This window comes from Watersipora subatra, chromosome 1, assembly GCF_963576615.1.
Source record: "Watersipora subatra chromosome 1, tzWatSuba1.1, whole genome shotgun sequence".
Taxonomy (NCBI): domain Eukaryota; kingdom Metazoa; phylum Bryozoa; class Gymnolaemata; order Cheilostomatida; family Watersiporidae; genus Watersipora; species Watersipora subatra.
In genome coordinates, this window is record NC_088708.1 from 52171549 (window position 1) to 52197712 (window position 26164).

A 26164-nucleotide genomic window follows, 5' to 3' on the forward strand; every position below is an offset into this window, starting at 1 on the left:
ATTTGGGCTTTTGATGTAAAATCCTGAGAACTCGTTTCTGTAGAAGTTGGAGTTTGTTTAAGTATTTACCTGGGGCGTTCCCCCAAGCCTCAATACAGTAACTGAATTTAGAATGAATAAATGCGTTGTAAATTAAAACCAAAATTTTGTGGGGTAAATAACTTGAGCATTTATATAAGAGCCCTAACAAAGGTCTAACACTTTTAAAATGTTTTTTATGTAAACCTTCCATGATAAATTTTTATCAATGTAAAAACCAAGAAATTTTACACTTTCGACTTGGTTTAAAATTTTACCATGCAAAGTTAAAGCGGTCCTAAGAAATTCATATTTATTTCGATTGTTTTTTAATATCATAAAGTTTGTTTTGTCTGCATTTAAAGTTAGTTTATTCATATACAAGTCCGAAACATGCCAACAACCCCACCTCAGACAGTGAAAGTGACAGCCTCTGTTCCAGCCAATTCAACCGCGATGCCCGACACCCCACCAGCAATGCCACTGCGCAGGTAGACTCCGACACCACCACATCTTGTCTTACGTTAAACGCCTAAAAATATATAACCATCCAGGTGATAGAAAGAAATTTCATGATCATATATAAAAGTTTCAGTAAGACATATTATATCAATTGGTTTATTCGTGCTGTACACAATAGATTTAAGATGAGAAAAATTCCTCCGCAAACTTCTAATATTAGCGTTCAAAATAGTCAAAGAGTTAGATGAAAGGTAACAAGTTTATCAAGATCATATTCAGTGCATGTTATGTACATATCCACAAATCTATATTTCTATGCTTAAATTGTAAACAAAGATTTATATCAGTTTTAGTGTGTCTAAGTCCTGTTCAGAAGAAATTTCGATAGCATCGGAATCTGGAGTCTTTCTTAAGTAAATCTTTTGCTTAAATGTCCATATAAACCTATAACTATGTTCCTATTTAAAGTTTCTAGTTTTCCAGAAAAGTTCATTTTGTGATCGGCTAAGAACTTTGTTGATATAAATCTTTGCTTTATCTGAAAATCCAAGAGAAGACGTATCTTGAATGTTCTTGCGATAATCGATGAAAAACTTGTCTCTTTTGCTGGTGTGTAGAAAGCGAATTATCGCTCGTGATGTCTGGCGTATGCGATACATGTTGTCAATGTCTAACATTGGGTTTAGGTAGTCTAGTTTGAGATTTTTTAGAACCTTTTTAAAGCCTTCAAGTAAATTCTCATTTTTAGAATGTGGAATGCCATTCAATTCAATGCATTCGCCACGAGATGCCTGCTCGCTAGCATCTACCTTCCCGCTTAAACTATCGAAATAGTCAAGCTTTTTTTCTACATTGGCTTTAGATTGTTTTAACTCTTTAACTTCAGCTCTTAGGTCACTAATTTCTTTACTGAAGTATTCAAACGTATCTTCAAACTTTGCTGTTTTGCATTCAACCGATGTAATTCTCACATTGAATTCACTGAGTTGAGAGATAATAAAGTCTAGCTTTGAATCCAGTTTCTTAAATTTCTCATCATCCTCGATAATCGCTGGTGATGTAGACGATTTACTTCCTTTCGGTGGCATGTTGTAAAAACTCACCCAATTAAGGGACAGTTCACAGCGATGCTGCCAATCTACCGTCCCTGCTGCTGTCTCTAGCTGTATATATTATCAGATATCTTTAACTGCTTCTTGATAAGATATGTATATTGCTTTCAGTATGCTTGTATTCATCAAAGCTATGTTGCTGAATAATTATCAGATTAGGAGAGAGCTTGTAAATACACAACCTTGTCATCCGACTGCTACAGCTGAGCTGATTTTAAGTTTAATTGTTGTAATTTATATGATCCTAAAAGTGAATTCACTAATGTACATGTATTTTCAGTAAAGCAATATACATCCGCCGTGCAAAAAAATTACTCAATAATCTTACCTATTTTTTGATTGATTGTTCAAATACAGAGATTCATGGAATAACATATATTTCACAAATATTACATTTATAGAGGAGTTAGTTAGTGGTTGAATCACCAAAACCTTTTCTATAGTTGGTAATGTCAAGTTATTTAAATGATGTTACATGGCTGTACATCAAATATAATTTTGGTGACAGGAAATTAGATGACCCGCCCTGCAGAGACAAGGGGAAAGTGCCTAGCATAAGCTGCATCAAAGTATATACCAAGTAAGTTACATGTATATACACCTTGATAAGCAATTTGGAATACTTATGATTAGACTTTTCAGGCTGGCGTTAATGCAGTGTGACTGTTTGTGATTCAATTCTTTTGTAATTGCATGATAAAAATGAAGCATAATAACTCAAATAAAAATCTGTTACATTTTGTCAAATTTTGCTATTGACAATTCATCTATGGAAATGGTTTGACGATATTTTACGAATTGGAAGTAAAAGCTTGACATCCAATGAAGCCAGCGGTATATTTAAAAAATCATTCGATGAAGTTTAATATTTGCAACTGTAATTCAAGGATGTGTGGAGGATGCAGTTTAGATGAAGATGACAACAAAGAGTAAACAAGAGCAGATGACTCCTGTTAATTTTGCATAACAGAGAAAGACAGGCCCACCGTTGTCACTATTTTTATGCAAGCTGTGGAATGCTCTAATAATATTAATAGCTCTAGACCGACGTTAAAGAGATAAAATTACCAAGCACTTATACGCCAAAACTGTCTAGGGTGATGCCCATTTAGAGTAGCTATTTTTCGTTGTTGAGAATACCATGGTTTGCATAATCAAAAATTTATTAGTTAATGAATTGTTGACTTGAACATAAACAAATTTGATTTATATTCAAGTCAAATAAATATATTTATATTAAATATGTACCATTGTAAAATGAATAATAGCTATATTTAACAAATATAAATATATTTATACTTTTTAAATATAAAATATTACATATAATAGAATATTATATAAAATAATTATAAAAAACTATTTATATATTCATAATAAAAATAAATACATAAATAAATACATATACTAGCTGTATTACCCGGCGTTGCCCGGATAATGAAAAAAAGTCTTTGGACCGAAAATGGATTTGTATTAAACATATAACAAAATTTGCCATTCTAATTTCAAACTACATATGTACATATCACGAGAAAGGTGTTTTGTGTAGTTGAAATAAATTGAGAAAGAAAACAAAAATAATTGGAAAGGTTTTCAAACTTTGTCAAACAGCTGTAACTTTCAAATTTCATAACTTGAGAGAAATTTTTCGTTGAAATAAGTTAGGATGAAAAATAAAAATGTAAAAGTGTTTTAATGTAAATGTGAAATCATTAGCAAGTAATCCCTAAATATAGTTTGCTTTGCTATGATTACAATGAAAAATTGTTTGGTATACAATTATATGATTTTATTTCGTTTCAGTGTTGGCATGCAAAAATTGGCAAGCCAACACTGGCATGCTCAAGGGTGGCATGCTTAACAAATAACGCTGAACTCGCCATGCCGAGCAACGCAATATCTTTTAACATTGTATATAATCAGTACACAAATCGCCAAATTTTAAGTTCGAGATAAAATATCCTCAATATCGTGAAGCGAAACAAATTAGCTCTAACAAAAAAAACCGAAGAAACATCGTGTTGCATATACTTAAGTTCCAAAATTTTTTTTTAAAGGTGCATTGTAACACGTGGGGGCAATGCTAAAATGATAGCTATAGCTCGACAATCACAACGATAACTGAATACACACATGGCCAACTTTAAAAGTTATATATATAGATTTGTTATAAAATCATAAATTTAAAACAAATGTTTATGGCGGTGTAAAGATAATACACTACTTTTTGTTTCTTATACCAATCACCCGCTTTATGAATATAATGTTATACTGCAGAAAGAAAGATTTTATACCCATACCTCTAGCAGAGTCACCTATCAATGGAATGATCGCAACTGCTGCACCTCTCATTGACAACATACCATCACAGGTCGAGCAAGATAGAGCATATAGCAGCCATCCAGATATCTCTGAGAGATATAAAAACAGTAACATTGCAGTTTAATCGGTACATTTCAGATCAAATTTTCAGAGTAGAACTATGTAGGAATTTTTACTAGCATCATACTTGACAAAATAACTGCAAGTATCTACAAACTGGGAGTTTACTGATTTAAATAATCAACGAGTTTTGACGATGAGAATAAATTTGGCATTATGTACATAACATAGAATTAATAGTTACTTGCACATAATCTTTAGGTAAAACCAGTAAAGAGAAAGAAATAATTTGCATCAGCAATAAATTGCAAATGCAAATTGTCACTTTACTGACACGACCAATTAAACGTAGTCACGTTCAATATTAAACATTTGATGTGGCTCAACTGCATACCATGGCTTCGACTCAATCAATTTCAAATTTATCAAGATTGTTGTATTAAACTCTACGATACAACTATTTTTGGTTGAAGGCGTATTTCCTGGAACATTTAAACAATACAATTTATATATACATGTACTTGACTAGTTTTTTATATACCTGTACTTGACTTAATAATAATTTTTAAAAGCATCAAGTATCTGCATGTTTAAATTTGTTTCCACACTGGTGAAATAACTCCAAATTAGACTGAACACCAAATTTATGTCCGATTGATTAACCGATGATAATATAGGGCGCATGTGGGAGATTCAGATGTCCTAGAAAGTACAACGGACAGTTTTCTGGCAGAAAGAAGCTTCCAGAGACAGCTTACTCATATTGGGAGGTTGGTAGTAAGTGTCATATTTTAAAATTTCACGTATGCGTTTTTATATCTCAGTTTTATCTAGTATTTTTTTGCTTTCTATTCAAAACAGATAGATCATTTGCAGATCATTACCTACTGGTGCCACAACCACACCTGTGCCAGAAAATCAGGAATATGTAATTACGCATGAAGAGTAAGCAAACTCTAGGCAAGATACAGTATGTGTCATATAGAAAATATATAATGTATATATGTTCATCAGGTGTCAAATAATGTGAATTCATCAGTTAAACTAATCTTAATGATAAAAAACTATATAGATCATTTTCACTTTTGTAGAGAAACTTTTGAAGTTGTACCAGAAGGGAGTCAAGAAGGTAAGGATCTTTTTGTGAGCAGCACAGGTTATAGCTTCAAAATTGCCAGACAAGGGCTAACAAAAACTTATTGGCGATGTAGTTGGAGAAACTGTCCTTCAACAGTAATCCAAAAAGGTGCTAATTTTGTGGCAACCAACAAAAGACACAATCACGCCTGTGACCCTTCTATTGATATGATAAGAGCTGTACTAGCTAAGGTATATTTTTATTTTTGTAATGAGCATATTCATTGTTATTGTCTATACTTTAATCTTATTGTTTATATTCTAATTTTATTGTTTATATTTTAATTACAGATCTTTTTCTGATATTGTATAATTCCATAATAGAAACTATTTCACAATTATAAGCTAAGGTTAAAAAATGAAATAGCCATTACTGAGCGCACATCTTTATCTGCGAAAAAAGAATAACATATTATGAAACTTAAAAGCGACATATTGTGATAACATTTTAGTTATTTTGCAAGATACAAAACAAATAAACGTAAGCTAGGTTATAGGTATTATATTCTAAAATGCTCAAACAATAATATAAAGACTAATCTTTTGCTTCATATTTTGTGAACTGAAAACACTGCTGATTATTGTATGAGCTATTTTAGCCTGTTTTTACTAGCTTTTTAAAGGAGTTGTGTGTTCAACAACAGCAAAACTCTAACAGACAACTCCCAAATAACTAGCTGAGAGTCTAGAGCTACAGTAGTTATATGCCTGCTACATACTGCATACAATAATCTAGAGTGTCTGCTACATATTGCATAAAATGACGCTTCCTAGGCTAAGAAATGAGGTACTACGAAACTCGATGCTAGTGCCAAGAAAGTGGTCGAAGGTGAGCTGATGAACTTATCTGATAACTCGAAGCTACAACAGCTACACAAGACAAAGCCACAACGCTGCAACAAGATTTATACTCTCTTGATTCTTGGCCCAAACTTCGGCAGTTAGAATTTAATCTACAAAAGTATTACCATCTCTCCATTGGCAAGTCCTCTCTGCCGATGGATACAAATAGTTTTCTCTAGTTATGAGATCAACGTCTGCAAAGTATGACTTGTAATTTTTATTTTGTGGTAGAGCTGCAGAATGATCTAAAATTTAATAAAAATGTTAAAAATTGAATCCATGGAAATCAATTAATCGGCATGCTTACGAGAGCTCTGAGAGATGCAGATCAGAAGACAAGATAGCTGATACTTCATTAATTACAATTGTTGCTGAGTATGGCTGCATGGTTTGGGACCCGTACCTAAAAAAAGGTGTTACTCTACTGAAATGAACTGAAAATTTTGCACTGAGATTTTTGTATAAAAAAGGCAGAGTTGCTTTTTTCAACTATGAAAAGTTAATTCTTTTGAACCCTTAAAAAACAGATGAGTTGAATTTTGTCATAATGTTTTTAGTAAAATTCTGGGTGGGGATATTGACTTTTTGATCATGACCAATATCAATATACCGATATTGACACTGGTCCCATTCGCTAACTCGGACTTGTAATTTGGATGTTGTGTACAATGACACATTCATGTAAAATGGTAGCGTACAATCTGCTGCACAGTGTTGGTTTTTCATAATTTACAGTTTTACTAATTGCACTGCTCAAAGGATGAAATCTTTAATGTGATATCACCTATTTTTATCACAATTAGCCACTCCAAGCAAAACAGTTTTAACACATGACTCAACCTTTCGATCAATGAATCTTGCATGCAACACAAAATAATAAAACCACCACATAATATATATACTAAAGAATTGTATCTTTGTTATACTATTACTACTACTGTATGTATATATTAGCAATGCATAAGACAAAACATTAAAGTGACCAGAATAATGGATTAATTTAGCTATAAAACAAACATTTATCTCTTTTGTTATATATTCGCAAATAATTTGAGTGTTTTGGTTCATTCATTCATCAACACTCGTTTTACTATCAAATTACTATAGATGGACAGACCCATACCAAACACATTGACTTATTAACACTAGTTCACCCTGAGTTGCAGACTACTAATAAATTACAAACTATCAATAAATAATAGTTTGTAGTACAACATGAGTGTAGGATCTGTACACAACATATAGTGTGATGATCTTATCACACTCAAAACATATGCTATTGCTAAAGCTTTGAAATTTTAATCACACATCTTAACTTTTTGGTGGTTCCGAAGAGCCACCAGTAGTAATAGTAACTGTGGTAGAAATGGTTAAGAAAGGAAAGGAGATAATAACTTGTTTTTATTTTAAACTTCCACGATTTTCGTCCTGATTGATAAATGATTTTTATTAGTAGTATATTTTCCAATCAATTTTAAATGAAAAACTACTATTGCATTATTTTTACCATTGTCTTCCATTTTCTCTTCAACGATCAATGGTAGGCACCATCTCCTTAACTGCAAACGTAATCACCAGGAATTGTAGATGTAACCTCCAGCATTGTAGACAAAACCTTTTGGTGCCGAAGTTTCTTATGAGTGAAACATCTCATCACCAAAACCTCTTGTCACTGAATCTTCTTGTAGGCGTAATCTCTGGAATCCACCAATAGCTATTAAAATGTTAAAATAAAGAATCCATCTTGCAGAAAACTTGATCTCGGAATTTCCTGCTCACCAGTCCGACACCTTGCTAATTAAGCAACAGAAGCTTGATAGGTTTTCTAGGCAATATATGTCATTACATGGGAACAAATGTGCTACCGCTTTCCATCACAATGCAACGTGACAGCGTAACGTCATAAGAAGCGGTAGCTCATATTAGTAAGCTTACTCAAATTATACATTAACAATGTGGTTGGCTAATAGCAAGTGGCAGACAAGTCTCATTACATTTCATCGTTTGGAAGCTGATTTTAAATACACGGGCAACGCCGAGAAGCACAGCTAATATATATATTCTAACTGCCGAAGTTTAGGCCAAGAATCAAGAGAGTATAAATCTTGTTGCAGCGTTGTGGCTTTGTCTTGTGTAGCTGTTGTAGCTTCAAGTTATCAGATAAGTTCATCAGCTCATCTTCGACCACTTTCTTGGCACTAGCATCGAGTTTCGTAGTACCTCATTTCTTAGCCTAGGAAGCGTCATTTTATGCAATATGCTTGACTAATAGCAAGTGGCAGACAAGTCTCATTACATTTCATCGTTTGGAAGCTGATTTTAAATACACGGGCAACGCCGGGAAGCACAGCTAATATATATATTCTAACTGCCGAAGTTTAGGCCAAGAATCAAGAGAGTATAAATCTTGTTGCAGCGTTGTGGCTTTGTCTTGTGTAGCTGTTGTAGCTTCGAGTTATCAGATAAGTTCATCAGCTCATCTTCGACCACTTTCTTGGCACTAGCATCGAGTTTCGTAGTACCTCATTTCTTAGCCTAGGAAGCGTCATTTTATGCAATATGTAGCAGACACTCTAGATTATTGTATGCAGTATGTAGCAGGCATATAACTACTGTAGCTCTAGACTCTCAGCTAGTTATTTGGGAGTTGTCTGTTAGAGTTTTGCTGTTGTTGAACACACAACTCCTTTAAAAAGCTAGTAAAAACAGGCTAAAATAGCTCATACAATAATCAGCAGTGTTTTCAGTTCACAAAATATGAAGCAAAAGATTAGTCTTTATATTATTGTTTGAGCATTTTAGAATATAATACCTATAACCTAGCTTACGTTGATTTGTTTTGTATCTTGCAAAATAACTAAAATGTTATCACAATATGTCGCTTTTAAGTTTCATAATATGTTATCCTTTTTTCGCAGATAAAGATGTGCGCTCAGTAATGGCTATTTCATTTTTTAACCTTAGCTTATAATTGTGAAATAGTTTCTATTATGGAATTATACAATATCAGAAAAAAATCTGTAATTAAAATATAAACAATAAAATTAAAATATAAACAATAAGATTAAAGTATAGACAATAACAATGAATATGCTCATTACAAAAATAAAAATATACCTTAGCTAGTACAGCTCTTATCATATCAATAGAAGGGTCACAGGCGTGATTGTGTCTTTTGTTGGTTGCCACAAAATTAGCACCTTTTTGGATTACTGTTGAAGGACAGTTTCTCCAACTACATCGCCAATAAGTTTTTGTTAGCCCTTGTCTGGCAATTTTGAAGCTATAACCTGTGCTGCTCACAAAAAGATCCTTACCTTCTTGACTCCCTTCTGGTACAACTATATTAATATATATATATATATAATATATATATTATATATAATATATATTATATTGTTTTATATATAATATATAATAATATATATTATTATATATAATATAATGTATATATTTATATATTATATTATAATATAATATAGATAATAATATATATAATATCTATATATATATATATAGGTATATACAGTGCTGATACAAATTATGGAACCGCCGTTGTGTTTTTGTACATAATGTGCTATAATGGCTCTCATATTAGTTTTGTTTGGTATAAACATAAAAATTATATATCACTCAAAAGGAAATTTATCAGTTGTCGCACAGTCTAATTTTGTTCTATATCCAAATATAATTCTATTAATAGTGCAGTTGAAGGTGCAACTAGTCAGGGTGTCTGATAACAAGTCACCTAATCTCGCAAATAGTGGTCTAATGAATGATGTGTAGAATTCCTAAAAATTTTATTCTGCTCAATTTAGTAATCATTTAGGCCAATAATTGCATTGAGTGAGACATTGTGCATTACATAATGGAACCCATGTAGTATTTAAAAGTCCTTCTGCTGTCAGTAAAAGTCATTCTAATACCTTCATCATTATGCCTTAACATCTCACGAAAGAAAATCTCCCTGTAATAATTCACCTTCATCAGCAAAGGAAATCGCAAAGGGAAATTGCAAGGGAAGTTGATTGCACTAAGAAAAGTTTATTTACCACAATCTGCAGATGGAAGGAAACTGGTCAAGTTGAAAAGAGGGCTGGTAAAAGAAAGAAAAAGTTGGCAACAGATCAACAACAGTATGACTTATTTGGCTCACAGACATCTAACCAGTTCTCAGCTGACCAAAGAGTTGAAAGAATTCACATGTACAGAGTTAGCACCATCAACTGTTTGCAAATCATTAAGAGATAATAGCTTACAAGGCTATAAAGCTCGTAGAAAACCTCTGCTGTCATCTCGGCAAAGAACAGCTCATCTACAGTGGGCAAAGGATCATGTTAATTGGTCACCAGAAGAATGGAGAGCAGTATTATTCAGTGATGAGAGCACATATACCGCGCAAAAAATTAAAATCTTAAAATAAATTAAATCATGAAAAAAAATACATATATACAAAGCCATGTATAATATTATATATATAAACATATAAATACATAAAGGAGTAAAAGCGTATAATCTGAGCTGAGTGCTCAATAATAAAATCACAGCATAATTCTTTAAAATACTTTAGATAAAACACTTTATTAGTAATAGTGTTTTATCTAAAATTATAGTCTGTTTTACTAATGATATATGTATATATAATAATTGGCATCACACACTGGTTAACCCATATGGGTGGTAATTTCTGCTCTAACTTGGATCTCCAACCAGACACCTGGGAGTTTGAGCATGCACTTGCTTCAAGATCTGAGCTGTTCCCAATATCACACTTTTCTGCTAGCACTTTTTGGGAGCACTTGTTCCTGGGCTGCCATGAGTAGTCACTCTGTATTGGCCATTAGGTTCCTTTTTCATCCACATATATGTCTGGTGGAGATCGCCAATCTATATATTTCTCGAAATATGTCCGTATGTAATGTCTGTATGTAATGTCGGGTATCGCATATCTGTCGGTTTTCTGACTATAGATCCTAAAATCTTGATATTCCCCATTCTGATGGATTTGAACTCACAATGATTTTCGCCTTGACGAGTGCATTCAGACGCTCTACTACTGAGCTAGAACACCATAGTGATCAGAAACGTTTTCATATAAAATATACAGGACGCGTGTGCTAATTATTTTAGCCTTAGGTATTCCAGCAAAGATTTTGAGATTTGTTTGCCTCGGAGCTTGAACATAAATTTGGTTTTCGACTAAACTGGAGCATGTGCATTGCAATTAGCAAGCTACAGTTTCCAAGTACGCTTGGAAACGGATGAAAATTTTACCCTTCATAAATTTGTTACAAAAAGGGAGAAACTATGTGGGACGATGCCTCCTCTACCGAAGGAACTTGCTAGGGAGATAACCCTTCCAGTCGAGTCACCCTAAACTGTTTTGGAGGATGAGTCTCCTTTAAAGATGAAAAGTAAACAGGCCATTGCTGTTTATACTTTTATTTCCTACAATTTTTGATGTAACTATCTGTTGAACTTTTTGCAAAATTTTAGTTAATGGTGTGAAGCACATTAAAATACATACTAAAACTTCTTGAAAGTATGTGTTCAGTAAGCTAGATTCATCTAAGTTAGATTCAGCAATCGTGTTACACGTCTGTCTCGATGATAAGAACTCTCCACGTAGTACATTGTAATGTTATATTATCTTGCGGATCATAACCACAAAATGCACTAAAGTCATTGTACATGTAGGTACCTATGGTTACTAAGGATAACATATTATTTTGTTAATATTTTTAATGAGAATGATTTTGATGATTTTTACCAGGGTGTGATTGCATTAGATAATTACTACGGATTTCAATACTACTCAGTATACCAAATAAATTTTTTGTTGTAATCGTAACAAAACAGACTATATGGAGCCATTACTTGCTGATGATTTCGCATTTACATTTAAACATCTTTACATTTTTATTTTTCATCCTAACTTATTTCAACGAAACGCTTCTTTCAAGTTATAAAGTTGGAAAGTTTCAGTTGTTTGACAAAGTTTGAAATCCTTTACAGTTGTTTTTATTTTCTTCCTAATTTTTTTCATCTACACCAAACACTTTTCTAGCGATATGTACATATGTAGTTTAAAAGTTAGAATGGCAAACTTTATTATATGTTTAATACAAATCCGTTTTTTGTCCAAAGACTTTTTTATTACTCGGGCAATGTCGAGTAGTACAGCTAGTATAAATATATTTATGTACTTATATTTATTATGAATATATAAATAGTGTTTTATATTTATTTCATATAATGTTTTATTTTATATAATATTTCATATTTAAAACGCATAAATATAAATATATTTGATTTTATATTAGTTTGTTTTGTTTTGTTTTATTTTATCAAAAGATATGGAAACAGAAAAACAACAAAAGAAAATAATTATGAGGCCCAAACTGCGCAGTAGCATTGCTAGTCAAGGCGCGGGGCCACAAGTTAACAGTGAGCAGCCAGAAACTATCTAGTCACCGCTTATCAGGTACAGCTTGATGGCACGTCTAAAAGTGGGCTTACTCACTACCCTACGCAGTTCATCAGGCAGAGCGTTCCATTGTGCTGACTGCTGGTATGACATTCTGCGATGACCCGAAGCAGATTTAGAGGGAGGTAGCTTTAGATTTAAGAAAGAGCATTGAGTGAAATATTGATGAATGCGATGTGATTTAGGCTGTAGAATAATTGATGAGACGCGATGAGAGTTCGAAATTTATAGAGTTTATTCACAGTCAAAATTGAAGATTTTGACTCTGAAGAAACACGTAAATATTTAAACGGTAAATATTAGATATAAATGTATTTATTTGACTTGAATATAAAAATCTATTTATATTCAAGTCAAACATTTATAAACTCATAAATTTTTAATGATCTAAACCATGGTATTCTCAACAATAAAAATCCTTACTTTAAATAGGCACCACACACGACAGTGCTGCTGTATGAGTGCTTGGTAATTTTATCTCATTGATGTCGGTCTAGAGCTACTATTATTATTAGAGCATTCCACAGCTTGCATAAAAATAGTGACAACTGTGGGCCTGCCCTTCTCTGTTATGCAAAATCAGCAGAAGTCATCTGCTCTTGTTTACTCTTTGTTGTCATCTTCATCTAAACTGCGTCATCCACACATCCTTGGATTACAGTTGCAAATATTAAACTTCATCACATGATCTTTTTAAATATACCGCTGGCTTAATTGGATGTCAAGTTTTTACTTCCGGGTCATAAAATATCGTCAAACCATTTCCGTAGATGAATTGTCAATAGAGAATTTTGACAAAATACAACAGATTTTTATTTGAGTTATTATGCTTCATTTTTCTCTTGCAATAAAAAAGAACTGAATCACATACAGTCACACTGCATTATCGCCAGTCTGAAAAATCTAATCATAAGTATTCCAAATTGCTTATCAAGGTGTATCTAACTTACTTGGTATATACTTTGATGCAGCTTATGCTAGGTGCTCTCCCCTTGTCACTGCAGGGCGGGTCATCTAATTTCCTGTCATCAAAAATATGCTTGATGTACATGTAACATAATTTAAATAAATGGACATTACCAATTATAGAAAAGGTTTTGGTGATCCAACCACTAACTAACTCTTCTATAAATGTAATATTTGTGAAATATATGATATTCCATGAATCTATGTATTTGAATAATCAATCAAAAAGTAGGTAAGATTATTTACTAATTTTTTGTACAGCAAATGTATATTGCTTTACCGGTACTACATGTACGTATGTGAATTCACTTTTAAAATCATATAAATTACAACAGTCTTACATAGGTTTAGATAATCAGTAATTAATTTGTTGGCTTGGGAGTTACTTACCCAATGATCTAGCCCATCATTTTAAGATTATCATGATTCAGTATTATCACTCTTGCTATCAAACAAGCAGTAAATTCCATTGACAATTTTTGTTGTTTTTTGCAATGTTTTCACTTTAAACATATTACACAACCAGTCAGATGAACAACCCGTACTCTAGTACTTGGTATTCCTGTATTAAGGTTCTGTTGAGTGAATTTTACCAATTTTATATTTACCATAGAAACCAATTTTACAAATAGTTTTATCCTATATACAGGTAACTTATTAATTTATTGTGAGCCAAAACACTTACAATACTTGTTTATAATTGCTGCCATTGTTATTCTCATCATTCTTTGCAAATCCTCTTATCCCGTGCTCAGTGTTGGGTTCCTGATGTATCGAGCTAGAAAAAGTAAGTTGCATAATGATACTTTCCAATATTCTCAAAAAACATAAATTATTGCTTTTTTCATGTCCTTCTACTCTACTTTGTAGAACCTTGAGAGAAAGTCAATTGGGAGAGAATGATAACAGTCAGATGATAGTGATATGACTATACATACATTATTGAACAAATACTAGCACAAGTACAAATACTACCATTTCAAGATGTACTACTGACAGGGTGGTGCTTAGATGTGATGAATGAGGAAATGGAACAAATAGATCTGTACCGGATGTTTGTATTTTTGCAGCATAAAATCCAAACTTGTAATATACATGTATGTATAGATTCAATTGCTGAAATAGGAAAACTTCAGCAAGTAAAAATACTACAAAGATGTGTACTTAGCATGTGAACTATTGTGTGTACAAAAGTAGCCCAATTCCTCCAAATTATACAAAAGTGAGTATTTTTGCATATATCTAAATGATATGCAATTCCAAATAGCCTTTTAATCTATACTTATTATGTTATATAGCAAACCTAAAGAGAACGAGCAGTTATAGTAGCCATGCAAGGAGGTTGAGAAATGGGTTTTTACTTCATTTCAAAGATATTTATTACAGCAATACAAAGTGGTTGAAGCTATGGCCACTTTAGCAAAATATTATCAAATGTGTTTAATCGTTTTGTGGTATATAACAGTCTTTTTGTTTATTTAGAGTTGGCTCGGTTATATGTAATATCTGTTTTTGCTAAAATAATATTGTTTTATGAATCATTTCTTTTGTATCAAAGTTGAATAATGGGTTCTAGGCAGAAAAATTAGATTTTTATGATAGCTTTCCTTTGATCATTTATGATGGTTGACACTAGTGTAAATCATATACTGTAACTTGTATTTGTACTCTATCCTGTATATGCATGTGTACTCAAGGGTGATCTCAACCAGCTATGAGGGAGGCTCCATGGAAAAGTGGGACATAAAGATAGGCAATAGGAGATGAACAAACAACTCCAAAGAAATGATATGATATTTTGACTGACAATTGATCACTTTTTGTGATAGGCAGCTCATACTTTATGAAAATTCTCAGTCACTGAAATGTGTCTGTATGTATGACTAACAGCTTCAAAAATACCTACGCTTGTGTTTTGCTTTATGATTCAATAAACATGTGGTTTTATCTTCAATAACAGTTTTTGCTTTGTTGCGAATGAACGGCTATTAAATCACCATGGTTTCCAATAATCAACTCAAATTAAATCTATACATTTTTAAAGATTTGATATGTGAATGATAATAGGATTTGAAAAAAAATTAATAACTGTTTACATATAAAATACATCATCATGCCATGATTTATTAATTTTTCTGCATCACAGAGTTAAAGTAGGCATAATATCCAAAATGGAAGGCATAGTCTCTCAGCTTGTAGGCGTAATATCAAGTAAGCAAATTCACTTGTAGGAACAATCACTTGGAGGCACAACCTCTAGTAGACGGATTCTCTTGTGGGCAAAATCACTTGTAGGCGTAATCTCCTGTAGGCAAAATCTCTTGTAGGCGTTTTCTCTGGCTCTCCTACAGATGGACATATACAACGACGAATACACATACGACCAACTTTGAAAAATACATATATAGATATATACATATATATATATATATACATATATATATATATATATATATATATATATATATATATATATATATATATATATATATATATATATATAGATATATACATATATATATATCAATAAAAGCATAAAACCTGAGCGGAGTGCTCAGTGAAAAATTTAGAGCAAGTTAAAGTTGGTAAAACAGACTATTAATTTAAAAATAAAGATAAAAATATTTTATTAGCTTGTTAATTATGGTCATCAAAAGCTTTCAGAAAACATCACATTTTAAAACTTGACCATAAGAATTTGCTCATGTGTCTACAGGCACTGATAGGTTCATTACAACTGTTTAATGTTGCTAATAGATGTGACCTGTATATGAAGTGAAACCTCTCTTTAGACTCAATGTACAGTTTTTAGAGCCATTACTGAGAGAGATGGACTGTTCTAGTATTCTCCTGTAGATAGAATAGTTGGTGTTTGAACCTTTTAATCGTCATATGTGTTTACTTAGACCAGTGGTAGTATGTTCTCATTACATGAATGATGCTTTATGGTTGCTATAGCACATCTTTAATGTAGTTTCGGTAAGGCCAATGTAGTTCTATTCGCCATTCTGGGATGTGACAGTAGCTTGGTAAATTACAGCAGACTGCAAACATCTCCCTGTGTAGCAAGCAGTTGGCTTTTAAATGACAATTACAAGATTTTACTGGTGTTTTTTTTTTCCTAAAACATTTAGCAACCAACATTGCCAGACAATTCTTAAGAATCATCAAAGAAGAATTTTCTAAGGGTCATCTACGGCACACAAAATTCCACACACAAAAACACTTATAAGCTCTATTAAAAAACCTGCTTCTTGAATTTGCTTTTTGCAAGTATCACGCAGGATAATTTCCATGGCCCAATAAATACAGTTTTAGTTCATCAGTTCTATTATCAGCAGTTTCAATCTCGCTATTGCTCTCAGTTTCACTCAGCTTTTCTGCAGAAAAAGTTAATAATACTACATGTTATACCCACAATGCAACTAAATAATAACAGTAGAAGCCGAGGCATGAGACGAGGAAGATGGAGCAAAGTGTAAAGCAGCCGCAAGATAATTGGTAACGAGTGCCCAGCACCATGAACAGCAGAAGGATATAGAAAGAGCTAGGGAAACTGAAGTGGGTCTCTCTGCCAACTTCGTACATTAGTCTGCACACTGTTTCAGTTTTTCTTTGTTTTATATTGTTGTTATAGATGTAGTCAAGCTGCACTACAGCACTTGACTCTCTGAAAAGTACGGCTTGTTATAAATAACTATAGCATTGTAATAAATTAACCTACTAGGGCTTACTACTTATTTATTGTAGTATATACATTCATATGAATATATATAAACTGTTGATGGATATGTATGTATTCTAACAGTAGTACCATGCAACTACCAAATATAGAAAAGGCTGAAGTTATTTGTAAAATGTATGACATGACTCCACAGAATGTATTCTGCTTCATCTGCAATTAGTTTGTCTATTTGTCCTCAGACAGCAATTGAGCTTGCAGCATCATGCATAATGGACAAAACTAGCTGACAGCTCGTCTTTCCGGTGTAGTAATTTATTGTTGGTTCCTACTTGTCAACTAAGAAAGTTAAAACCCTGATTTTCTAAAATATTTTAAAACAGAACAGTGGTTATTTTTCATTTTTGGCATTTCAAAATTGACATCTGACTAATAAGAACATCCTTGTCGGTGCCGATCATAACATCATGAAAAATTGGAATCACAGACATATTATTACCGCTTTAGCCTATGTTTTCTAAGAATCAATCAATTACCAGTGTGTCAGGTGACAATGCTTTCCTTGTACATGCAGAAACTTTAGCAATGAACTGTTTCTACTAGCAGCAAGCTTGACCCTGCTTGGTATTTTTTTCATTTTCAACGCAAAGACCTAATATATCTATATAATAATCTAAAATAATAAGATAATATCTGAAACATCTGAGCAACTTTCATGACAACAATTGTTTCATTGAAAGCGATGGACCTGAAAGCATTTATTTTAATGGACCTTATTATTGAATTCAGTCAGTGTTTGAGCTGGCTCCCATCTACTTTTGTAATTTCCATCAGGAGGTTGACAAATGATGCAACACACATTTTTAGATTTGTGGGCTCCCCGCTAGGCATACTATGAAAAATGTATTTTGTACAGCTAAAGAGATTTTACAGGAAAAACAAGACAACAGTTAAATGTGTTTAAATGTGAAATAATGAGTAAGTAATAGCTAGACAACATCTGTTCTACTACAATGATTTCGGTAAAACTATTTCATGCTGATACAATTAACATAAACTAAGAAAACCAAAGAAAAATCATGAATCTGTTTAATTATTATTAATAATGATTACAAAGAAGTGTGTGTATAAAAGGATAGCTGTTGCTGTAGAAGCTAATCATCAAGATCTTGAAAGCCGTGATGCTGGTACAATTGTAACAATGAAATATCATAAACAAATAAATCAATAGTTTAAATATTTTAAATATAGGTAATTTATATAAACTATAGATATATATGTAATTGTATGTGTAACCAATATATATAAACTATAAATTCCACTGCCATAAAGCCCACGACCAAAGTGATATTGGAAAAAAGGAAGGGTACTGATGGCTGAGAAATGCAATACTATAGCAGTCAAATGGCACTGCAGTGCAATAGGATAACTGCAATAGTATAGCTGTAATGTACTGGGTGTGGGTCTTATTATATACAACAAACAGCAATAATGAAAGTAAAAGATTATATGTTTATATCTCTCCCCCTGCAATAGGAGAGATGCCATATTGGCCAATATTAGAAGTAAAATGCACTGATATTATTAGAATAACCAATAATATTAATATAGTAATAATAGAAAACCAATGCACAATTTTGTTTACATTTCAAAACACCATAGCTAACAATATCAAAAAGTTGTGATATTTCTATGGATTTTTAGAAAATCTATTTAAAAAGGTGTTTGGTCATGACAAACAGCACTAATGAAAGGAAAAAATTGTATGTTTATATCTCTCGCCCTGCAATATGAGAATTCCAATATTAGAAGTAAAATGCACTGACATTATTAGAATAACCAATATTATTAATATAGTAATACAGTAATAATAAAAAACCAATGCACAATTTTGCTTACATTTCAAAGCGTCATAGCTAACAATATCAAGAAGTTGTGATATTTATATAGATTTTTAGAAAATCTATTTAAATTTTTAGAAAATCTATTTAATAAAACTATTTAGTAAAAATAATAACAGTAACATGTTGCCCATCATCAATGTTGTTAGTGTGACTATATCACTTCAATATTCATCCAAACTTATAATTAAATATTTTAATAATCTCATAAGAAGTGTTAGAAAAAAATATTATCTTCATTTCCTTTACTTTCACTGCTTTCGACATCAGTTAGAATACCAAAGTACTCAAAAGTGTCTAAAATGTCAGTTACTTTGAAATTGGCGAAAATGAAACGATTATATTTCAGTACTCCTACGTTAATCACAGAAACCTTCGGCAATTCGACAATGCTATAGGCTGGTGAAATGTGCACGTTAATTTTGTTGTGAAATGCGCACGACTTAATGGTTCTATTCTCTGTCACTTAGCGTTTCAATTGCCGATCTTAATTTTGATAAAAGTAGGCTTAGCAAGTTTTAATAACGATTTTCAGCCAAATTAATCTGTCTATTTGTGTCTAATCTGTTCAGATGGGTAAGTTTTAAGATACTGTCGACACTTTTTAAAGACTTGGTAATATATTTAAATAGGTTTTTATGTATTTTATATCGTTATTATACTTAAACGACTCAACCGGAAAATGGTTAAATTTGTTGATGAGATTTCGGGACAAGGGTTTGCGACAGTGTTGATTATTAATTTTCGTGAGTTGTGTGCACATGCATTTATCATAAAAACTCGCAAACATTTGCTCCGCTCGTTTGGTCGTGAGATAATGATTACAAAGAAGTGTGTGTATAAAAGGATAGCTGTTGCTGTAGAAGCTAATCATCAAAATTTTGAAAGCCGTGATGCTGGTACAAATGTAACAATGAAATATCGTAATTAAATACATCACTGAAACATGTGAAGTTGAACAGTGTTCTTTGCCTGGCTAAGCGGAGAGAGAATGTGAATCATGCATTGATAAAAAGCGAGATGATAGAGGCTTGAAGTTGTGGGCTGAACGTGTGTTACATGAACCGAACGCATCTGGGTTGTGAGTGCAATCTCACAGCCAAGCTGGGTATATACGCATACATATGTACATACATACATCTGTATGTACGTACATATGTACCTACATACCTACATGTATGCGCTCATACATACATATCTACATACGCTACATACGCACATGTTTAAATTCATACGTACATACATTCATAAGTACATACGTGCATATGAACATATGTACATATGTACATACGTACATTCTTACATACCTACATCCACAACTAAATACATACATAAGTACATACATACGTACATACATACGTACATACATACATACCTACCTACCTACATACATATGTACATACATACATACATATGTACATACATACATATGTATGTACATACATACAGACATATATGCAGACATACATTGATACATATGCACATATGTACGTACTACATACATACATGCGTACGTGCATCTGTACATATTATCATAGCGATCTTGAAATAAAATGTTTTTACCAAGTTTGGTCATTATATACAGAGCTAAAACTAATACAGTTATTCTAACTTTGTAGCTTGCTGAATATGGTCATTAGAAGCTTTCCAAAATATCAGGTTTTGAAATTTGACAACAAGACTTTTTCAGCGTGTCTACAGCTACTGATAAGTTCATTACAACTGTTTAATGTTGCTATTGATGTGGCCTGTAAATGAAGTAAAACTTTTTTGTAGACGAAATGCACAGTTTTAGAGCCATTACTGAGATGGATGAACTGTTCTAGTTTTCTCCAGTAGATAGAATAGTTAGTGTTGAAACCTTTTAATCACCATATGTGTTTACTTAGATCAGTGGTAGTATGTTGTCTCATTACATGAATGGTGCTTTATGGTTGCTATAGCACATCTTTAATGTAGTTTCTGTAAGGCCAGTGTAACTCTCTTCATCATCCTGGGATGTGACAGTAGCTTGGTAGATTACAGCAGACAGCAAACATTTCCTGTGTAACAAGCAGTTGGCTTTTAAATGACAGTTACAAGATTTTGCAGGTGTTTCTTTTTTCTTAAAACATCTATCAAACCAACATCAGCAAACAACTTTAAAAAATTGTCAATGAAAAATTTCTGAAGGGTCCTCCACTGCACACCAAATTCCACAAAAAAACACTTTAAATGCTGTATTACGAAACTTGCTTCTTTAATTTGCCTTTTGCAAGTATCACCCAGGACAATTTCCATGGCCCAATAGATAAAGTTTCAGTTCATCAGTTCCATTATCGGCAGTTTCAATCTCACTATAATTGCTATCAGTTTTATTCAGTTTTTCTGCAGAAAAAGTTAATAATGCTACATGTTATACCCACAATGCAACTAAATAATGAAAGTGGAAGCAGTCAAAACTTTAGAGCAAATTGAGACATGAGACAAGAAAGATGGAGCAAAGTGTAAAGCAGCCGCAAGATAATTGGTAACAAGTGCCCAGCACCATGAACAGCAGAAGTGTATAGCAGGAGCTAAGGAAACTGAGGCGGATTTCTCTGCCAATTTTCTATCTGAGTCTGCACACTGGTTTCAACTTTTTCTTTTTATTTTTACAAAATGGATATGTAGTCAAGCTGATAACAGCACTCTACTCTCTGAAAAGTGTGGAGTGTTATAAATAACTAGAGTGTTGGAATAAGTTAACCTACTAGGTCTTACTACTTGTTTATTACATATACTTTTATGTGAATATCTAAAAAGTTGTTGGAAATGTATGCATTTTAACAGTAGTACCATGCAACAACGAAAGATAGCGGAGGTCTGAAGTTATTTGTAAAATTTATGACTTGACTTCACCGAGCGTACCCATCTTCATCTGTAATTATTCTGTATGTTTGTCCTCAGACAGCAAGTGAGCTTGCAGCATCATGCATAATGGACAAAACTAGCTGACAGCTCGTCTTTTTGGTGTAGTAGTTTATTGTTGGTTGTTACTTGTCAACTAAGAAAGTTAAAATCCTGGTTTTCTAATTTATTTTAAAACAGAACAGGGTTTTTTTTCATTTTCGACATTTCAAAATGTATATCTGGGTAACAAGAACATCCTTGGTGGTGCCGATCATAACACATCATGAAAAGTGGATTCACAGACATTTTATTACCAAAACAGCCTGTTTTCTAAGAATCAATCAATTACCAGTGTGTCAGGCTACAACGCTTTTCTTGTACATGCAGAAACTTTAGCAATGAACTGGTTGTACTAGCAGTAAGCTTGGCACTGCTTAGTATTTCTTTCATTTTCAGCACAAGTATCTAAGCAACTTTCATATCAACAATCGATCATGAACACACTCATTGAAGGAGATTGTCTTTAATTCAAGCCAAGACTCATCCTTAAGTTACTAATCAGATAGATCATCCATCCCTCATGTAAATGGAAACAAGAGTTTTAAGATTGCCAATGATGCCAGGTAATAAAAATAAGTGGGAAGTGTTTTTACAATAAATAGGAAATGTGTAGAGCACCCGCAGTCCGTTCTTATAACTCTCTCCCCCATGTGAGAACTTTTCAATGTCACTGAACACCACTTGTATTATAGTAAAGATTATTCTACAACTTGGGAACACAGTCAACTAGCACAGTTGGTAGAATGTTGGTGTACAAAACTGAATGGCCTGAGTTCAAGCAAGATGTCATGGTTTAGAGAAAGATTACCAGTTTAGAGTTTTATATGTAGAGGGAAAAATTAATAACACAGCAGTTATTTGATGAAGAGTTAATAAGTCCTGAAAAGTTATTTGACTTTATCAAACTTTCACAGATAGAAAAAATGCCACAAAAATCAGTGTATAAATGCCCCAAAACCTATGCTAACTGGCTTTTTGCCTCTTTCCTGGTAAACCTGACAAATATCTAAAAAAGAGATTAGTAAAGAAAATTTAAAACTAGTATTAAGTCACTTCTTTAAATTCCAAAGAATAGCTGGAATATAGTAGCTAGTCTTTTTAACAAACTTGTACTAGTTGTGTGCTAATAATTAACCTCTGAAACATATTCTGATAACAATTCTGAAACAGATCCTGGTGATGAAGGGCATCTTTAGATCCTGATAATGAAGAGTATGTTTAGATCCTAATAATGAAAGGCATATTTAAATCCTGATAATGAAAAGCAACTTTAGATCTTGATAATAAAAGACGTCTTTAAATTCTGATAAAAAAGGCATTTTTAGATCTTGATAATGAAGGGCATCTTTAAATCCTGATAACAAGCTTCATAGCATAGCTTGCACTAAAGAGTAACATAACTTCTACTAAAGAGTAACATAACTTGCACTAGAGAGTAACATAACTTGTACTAAAGAGTAACATAACTTGTACTATAGAGTAACATAACTTGTACTAGAGAGTAACGTAATGTGTACTAGATAATAGCATAATAAACATAATAGTAATTCTCACATTCCAGTGGAATATATAAGCGAAGGGATTAGATGACCCAAAGCATTATGAACACTTTGCTAACTAGACTTGTACAAGAAGGGATGGTGATATGTACAATCTGATTAATATCGTCTAGAAAGCTTGGAGAGTGGGAGAACCTAATCAACTACAGATTTGTCAAGAGTAGAACCTCTCAAAATGCAACTTGAAGGAAAATAATATTGTTGTTGTAAAGGATGATAACGAGTTTCATGTTTCAAGTTACATGAGTTCATCAGGTCACATTGTAGATTCAGGTACAGACAATCTAGTGAGAAGAGATTAAATAACTCTATCTGGAAAACTTGATTCCAAAGGATAAAAGTTGATCACTCAGTATTGGAGAGGCCCATTCAGACAGGTTTCTTGCCGATATACGTACATGTATGTTATGTTTTGTGTTTGATCTGCCTTGCAAGAATATTACCAGGTGATGTTTCTCATGTAGAAAATTGCTGCACTGATTACATATGATATTCTTATCTGTTTTGTAATGCAGATAAAAATGCTTTGTTCTTTTTATTCCTTGTAAAAATTTATAACCTAAATACAAACATGTAAACATAAGCAGTACCTCAGTAGCTTTAGAGCTTGCAGCAATTTTGAAGGTGACTACTGGCACTGCAAAAGCTCAGCTAATCATCCCTATAGTGCTAGTAAAAGCTTCCTGTACACTGGCAGATTGCTGAAACCTGACTCTGCAATGTCAGCAATGTTCTGTCATCTGAGAGTGGGCAGCAACTAGTTGACCTTTGAACCTCATATATACAGTGTATTAGATCATACTGATATTTAGCTGTTTAAAAGGAAACTAGTGTTTAAGTATCTAATAAGGGTATAATTATATTTGTTTCTTTATCTTAACATAGGAATCTACAGAAGTATACAAACTTATTGGAAGACTATGTATATGTTTACTGCCTTGTTTTTATATTTAATTTTTGGTTTCACTACTTTGTAAGTCACAAGATTTGTCAACTAATTGTGGCTTTACTCTTGGCAGCTGATGCAGTACTTGTGATCGCTATACAAACTACCAGATAAACTCAATCAAACGAAATCAATGACCGGCAGTAAAAAATAAATCTGACTGTAAAAGCACCCAGTTTGCTATATCACCTTTATACTAATACAAGTATTTTTATTCTGCCATATCTTACCTCATTCTGCCATACCCTACCTTATTCTGCCATATCCTACCTTATTTTCCCATATCCTACCTTATTCTGCCATAATGTTATCACTCCGGCTTATTAAGATCAGTGAACCTTTTCTCATAAATTTTGACTGATATTTCCTAGCTTTGTAACTTAGTTGAATATTTAATAGCCAGGGTGTTGGCAACAGAAAAACAATCCCACATCAAAATGTACCCTTATAAATTGACAATTAGACTTCTACAGTTTCTAATGGTATCATATTTTGTCTTACTATCAAGCCACTTTCTTATTTTAGATGAAAAGGTTCTTACATGGAAGTGAATCTTTTTAAAATGTTTACCTAACTAAGTCAACCTCTTTTCTTACATATTTGTCAGATATGTACCTCATCTGTAGATGAGGTCACTGAAGACATCAATTAGTAGTTGAGAAAACATCAAGAAATAGTCTTTAGACACAGCTTTTTAGTAGCATACTTATTATCTGTAAAAGTTTGATCAAATAACTTTTCAGGACTTATTTTCTCTTCATAAACTAACTGATTGTTTACTAAAATTTAATTAATTTAGTATACTCAATTATCAATATACCATCGTAAATGTAAACCATTTTTCACATACATCAAAGTATCAAGACTGCGTCGAACATAGAACTACTACTACTAATTGCTGATACAGTTATAAATTATTTATATGATGTTGCTTTCGATATTTTTATGTAAAGACCGAAAAGCAATGAAATTAGTAATCGGACTTCGGAATGAACCAAAATAACAATTAATTAATTGTTATTGATGTAACCGAGTCATTATTATTGTGATTTTTTGGACATTTTTCTACTGATTCCTTGCTATTATGGGTTCATAAAGATCAAATAATGTTGATGTGACAGTCAAATAGAGGTGGCGCTTAATTAATTGATGGCACTCTATTTTTCAACCTTTCTTTTTTTGTTGCAGTCAAATAGCGGTTGTGATAAAATAATGGTGGCGTTCAAATAGAGGTGCCATTCAATAAGAGGTATTGCAGTACATGGAAGACTTAAACTTGTTGGTTGATACCAGTATGGATTTCATAAAATATTTATCAAAAGCCTGTGATACGGTTGGCCACAACGCTGCGTGAAAGCTCACTGCACTTACTGATATGTTAACTACATCATTAAATTAAACAATTTAAAGCTATATAAACAAGCATTCAGAACTTGTAAAGAATGATCCCATATCTTCATTTCTAAAACATGTGAAAATCAATGTTTCACAAGGTTTTATCATAGGCCCCCTTTTATTCATTATATAAGAAGATAGAAACTATGTTACTAAGAAAATTTATTCCGCAAAATAAAGATTTTCCCGTGATTAGTATGAAAAGGGCAAATAGAATGTAAAGATATATTAAAACCTTAAAGCACATAAATTACATAATTTTTTTATTATATATTTCAATACATCAGAGTCTTGGCTTTCGAATGAGCTTATATTCAATACACAAAGAATAATAGAACTGTGAAAA

At 32.6% G+C, this 26164-nt stretch overlaps 1 protein-coding gene across 1 annotated transcript; it reads right to left on the bottom strand.

Moving 5' to 3' along the window:
- Nucleotides 1–938: 938 nt before the first annotated feature.
- Nucleotides 939–1568, bottom strand: LOC137388718 (uncharacterized). Its single transcript, XM_068075173.1, has one exon. The coding sequence runs from the start codon at nt 1566–1568 to the stop codon at nt 939–941; it is 630 nt and encodes a 209-aa protein (XP_067931274.1).
- Between the last annotated feature and the right edge of the window lie 24596 nt (nt 1569–26164).

Coding starts and splice junctions, on each gene's coding strand:
- LOC137388718 (XM_068075173.1), bottom strand. CDS start 1,568: ATGCCACCGAAAGGAAGTAAATCGTCTACATCACCAGCGATTATCGAG.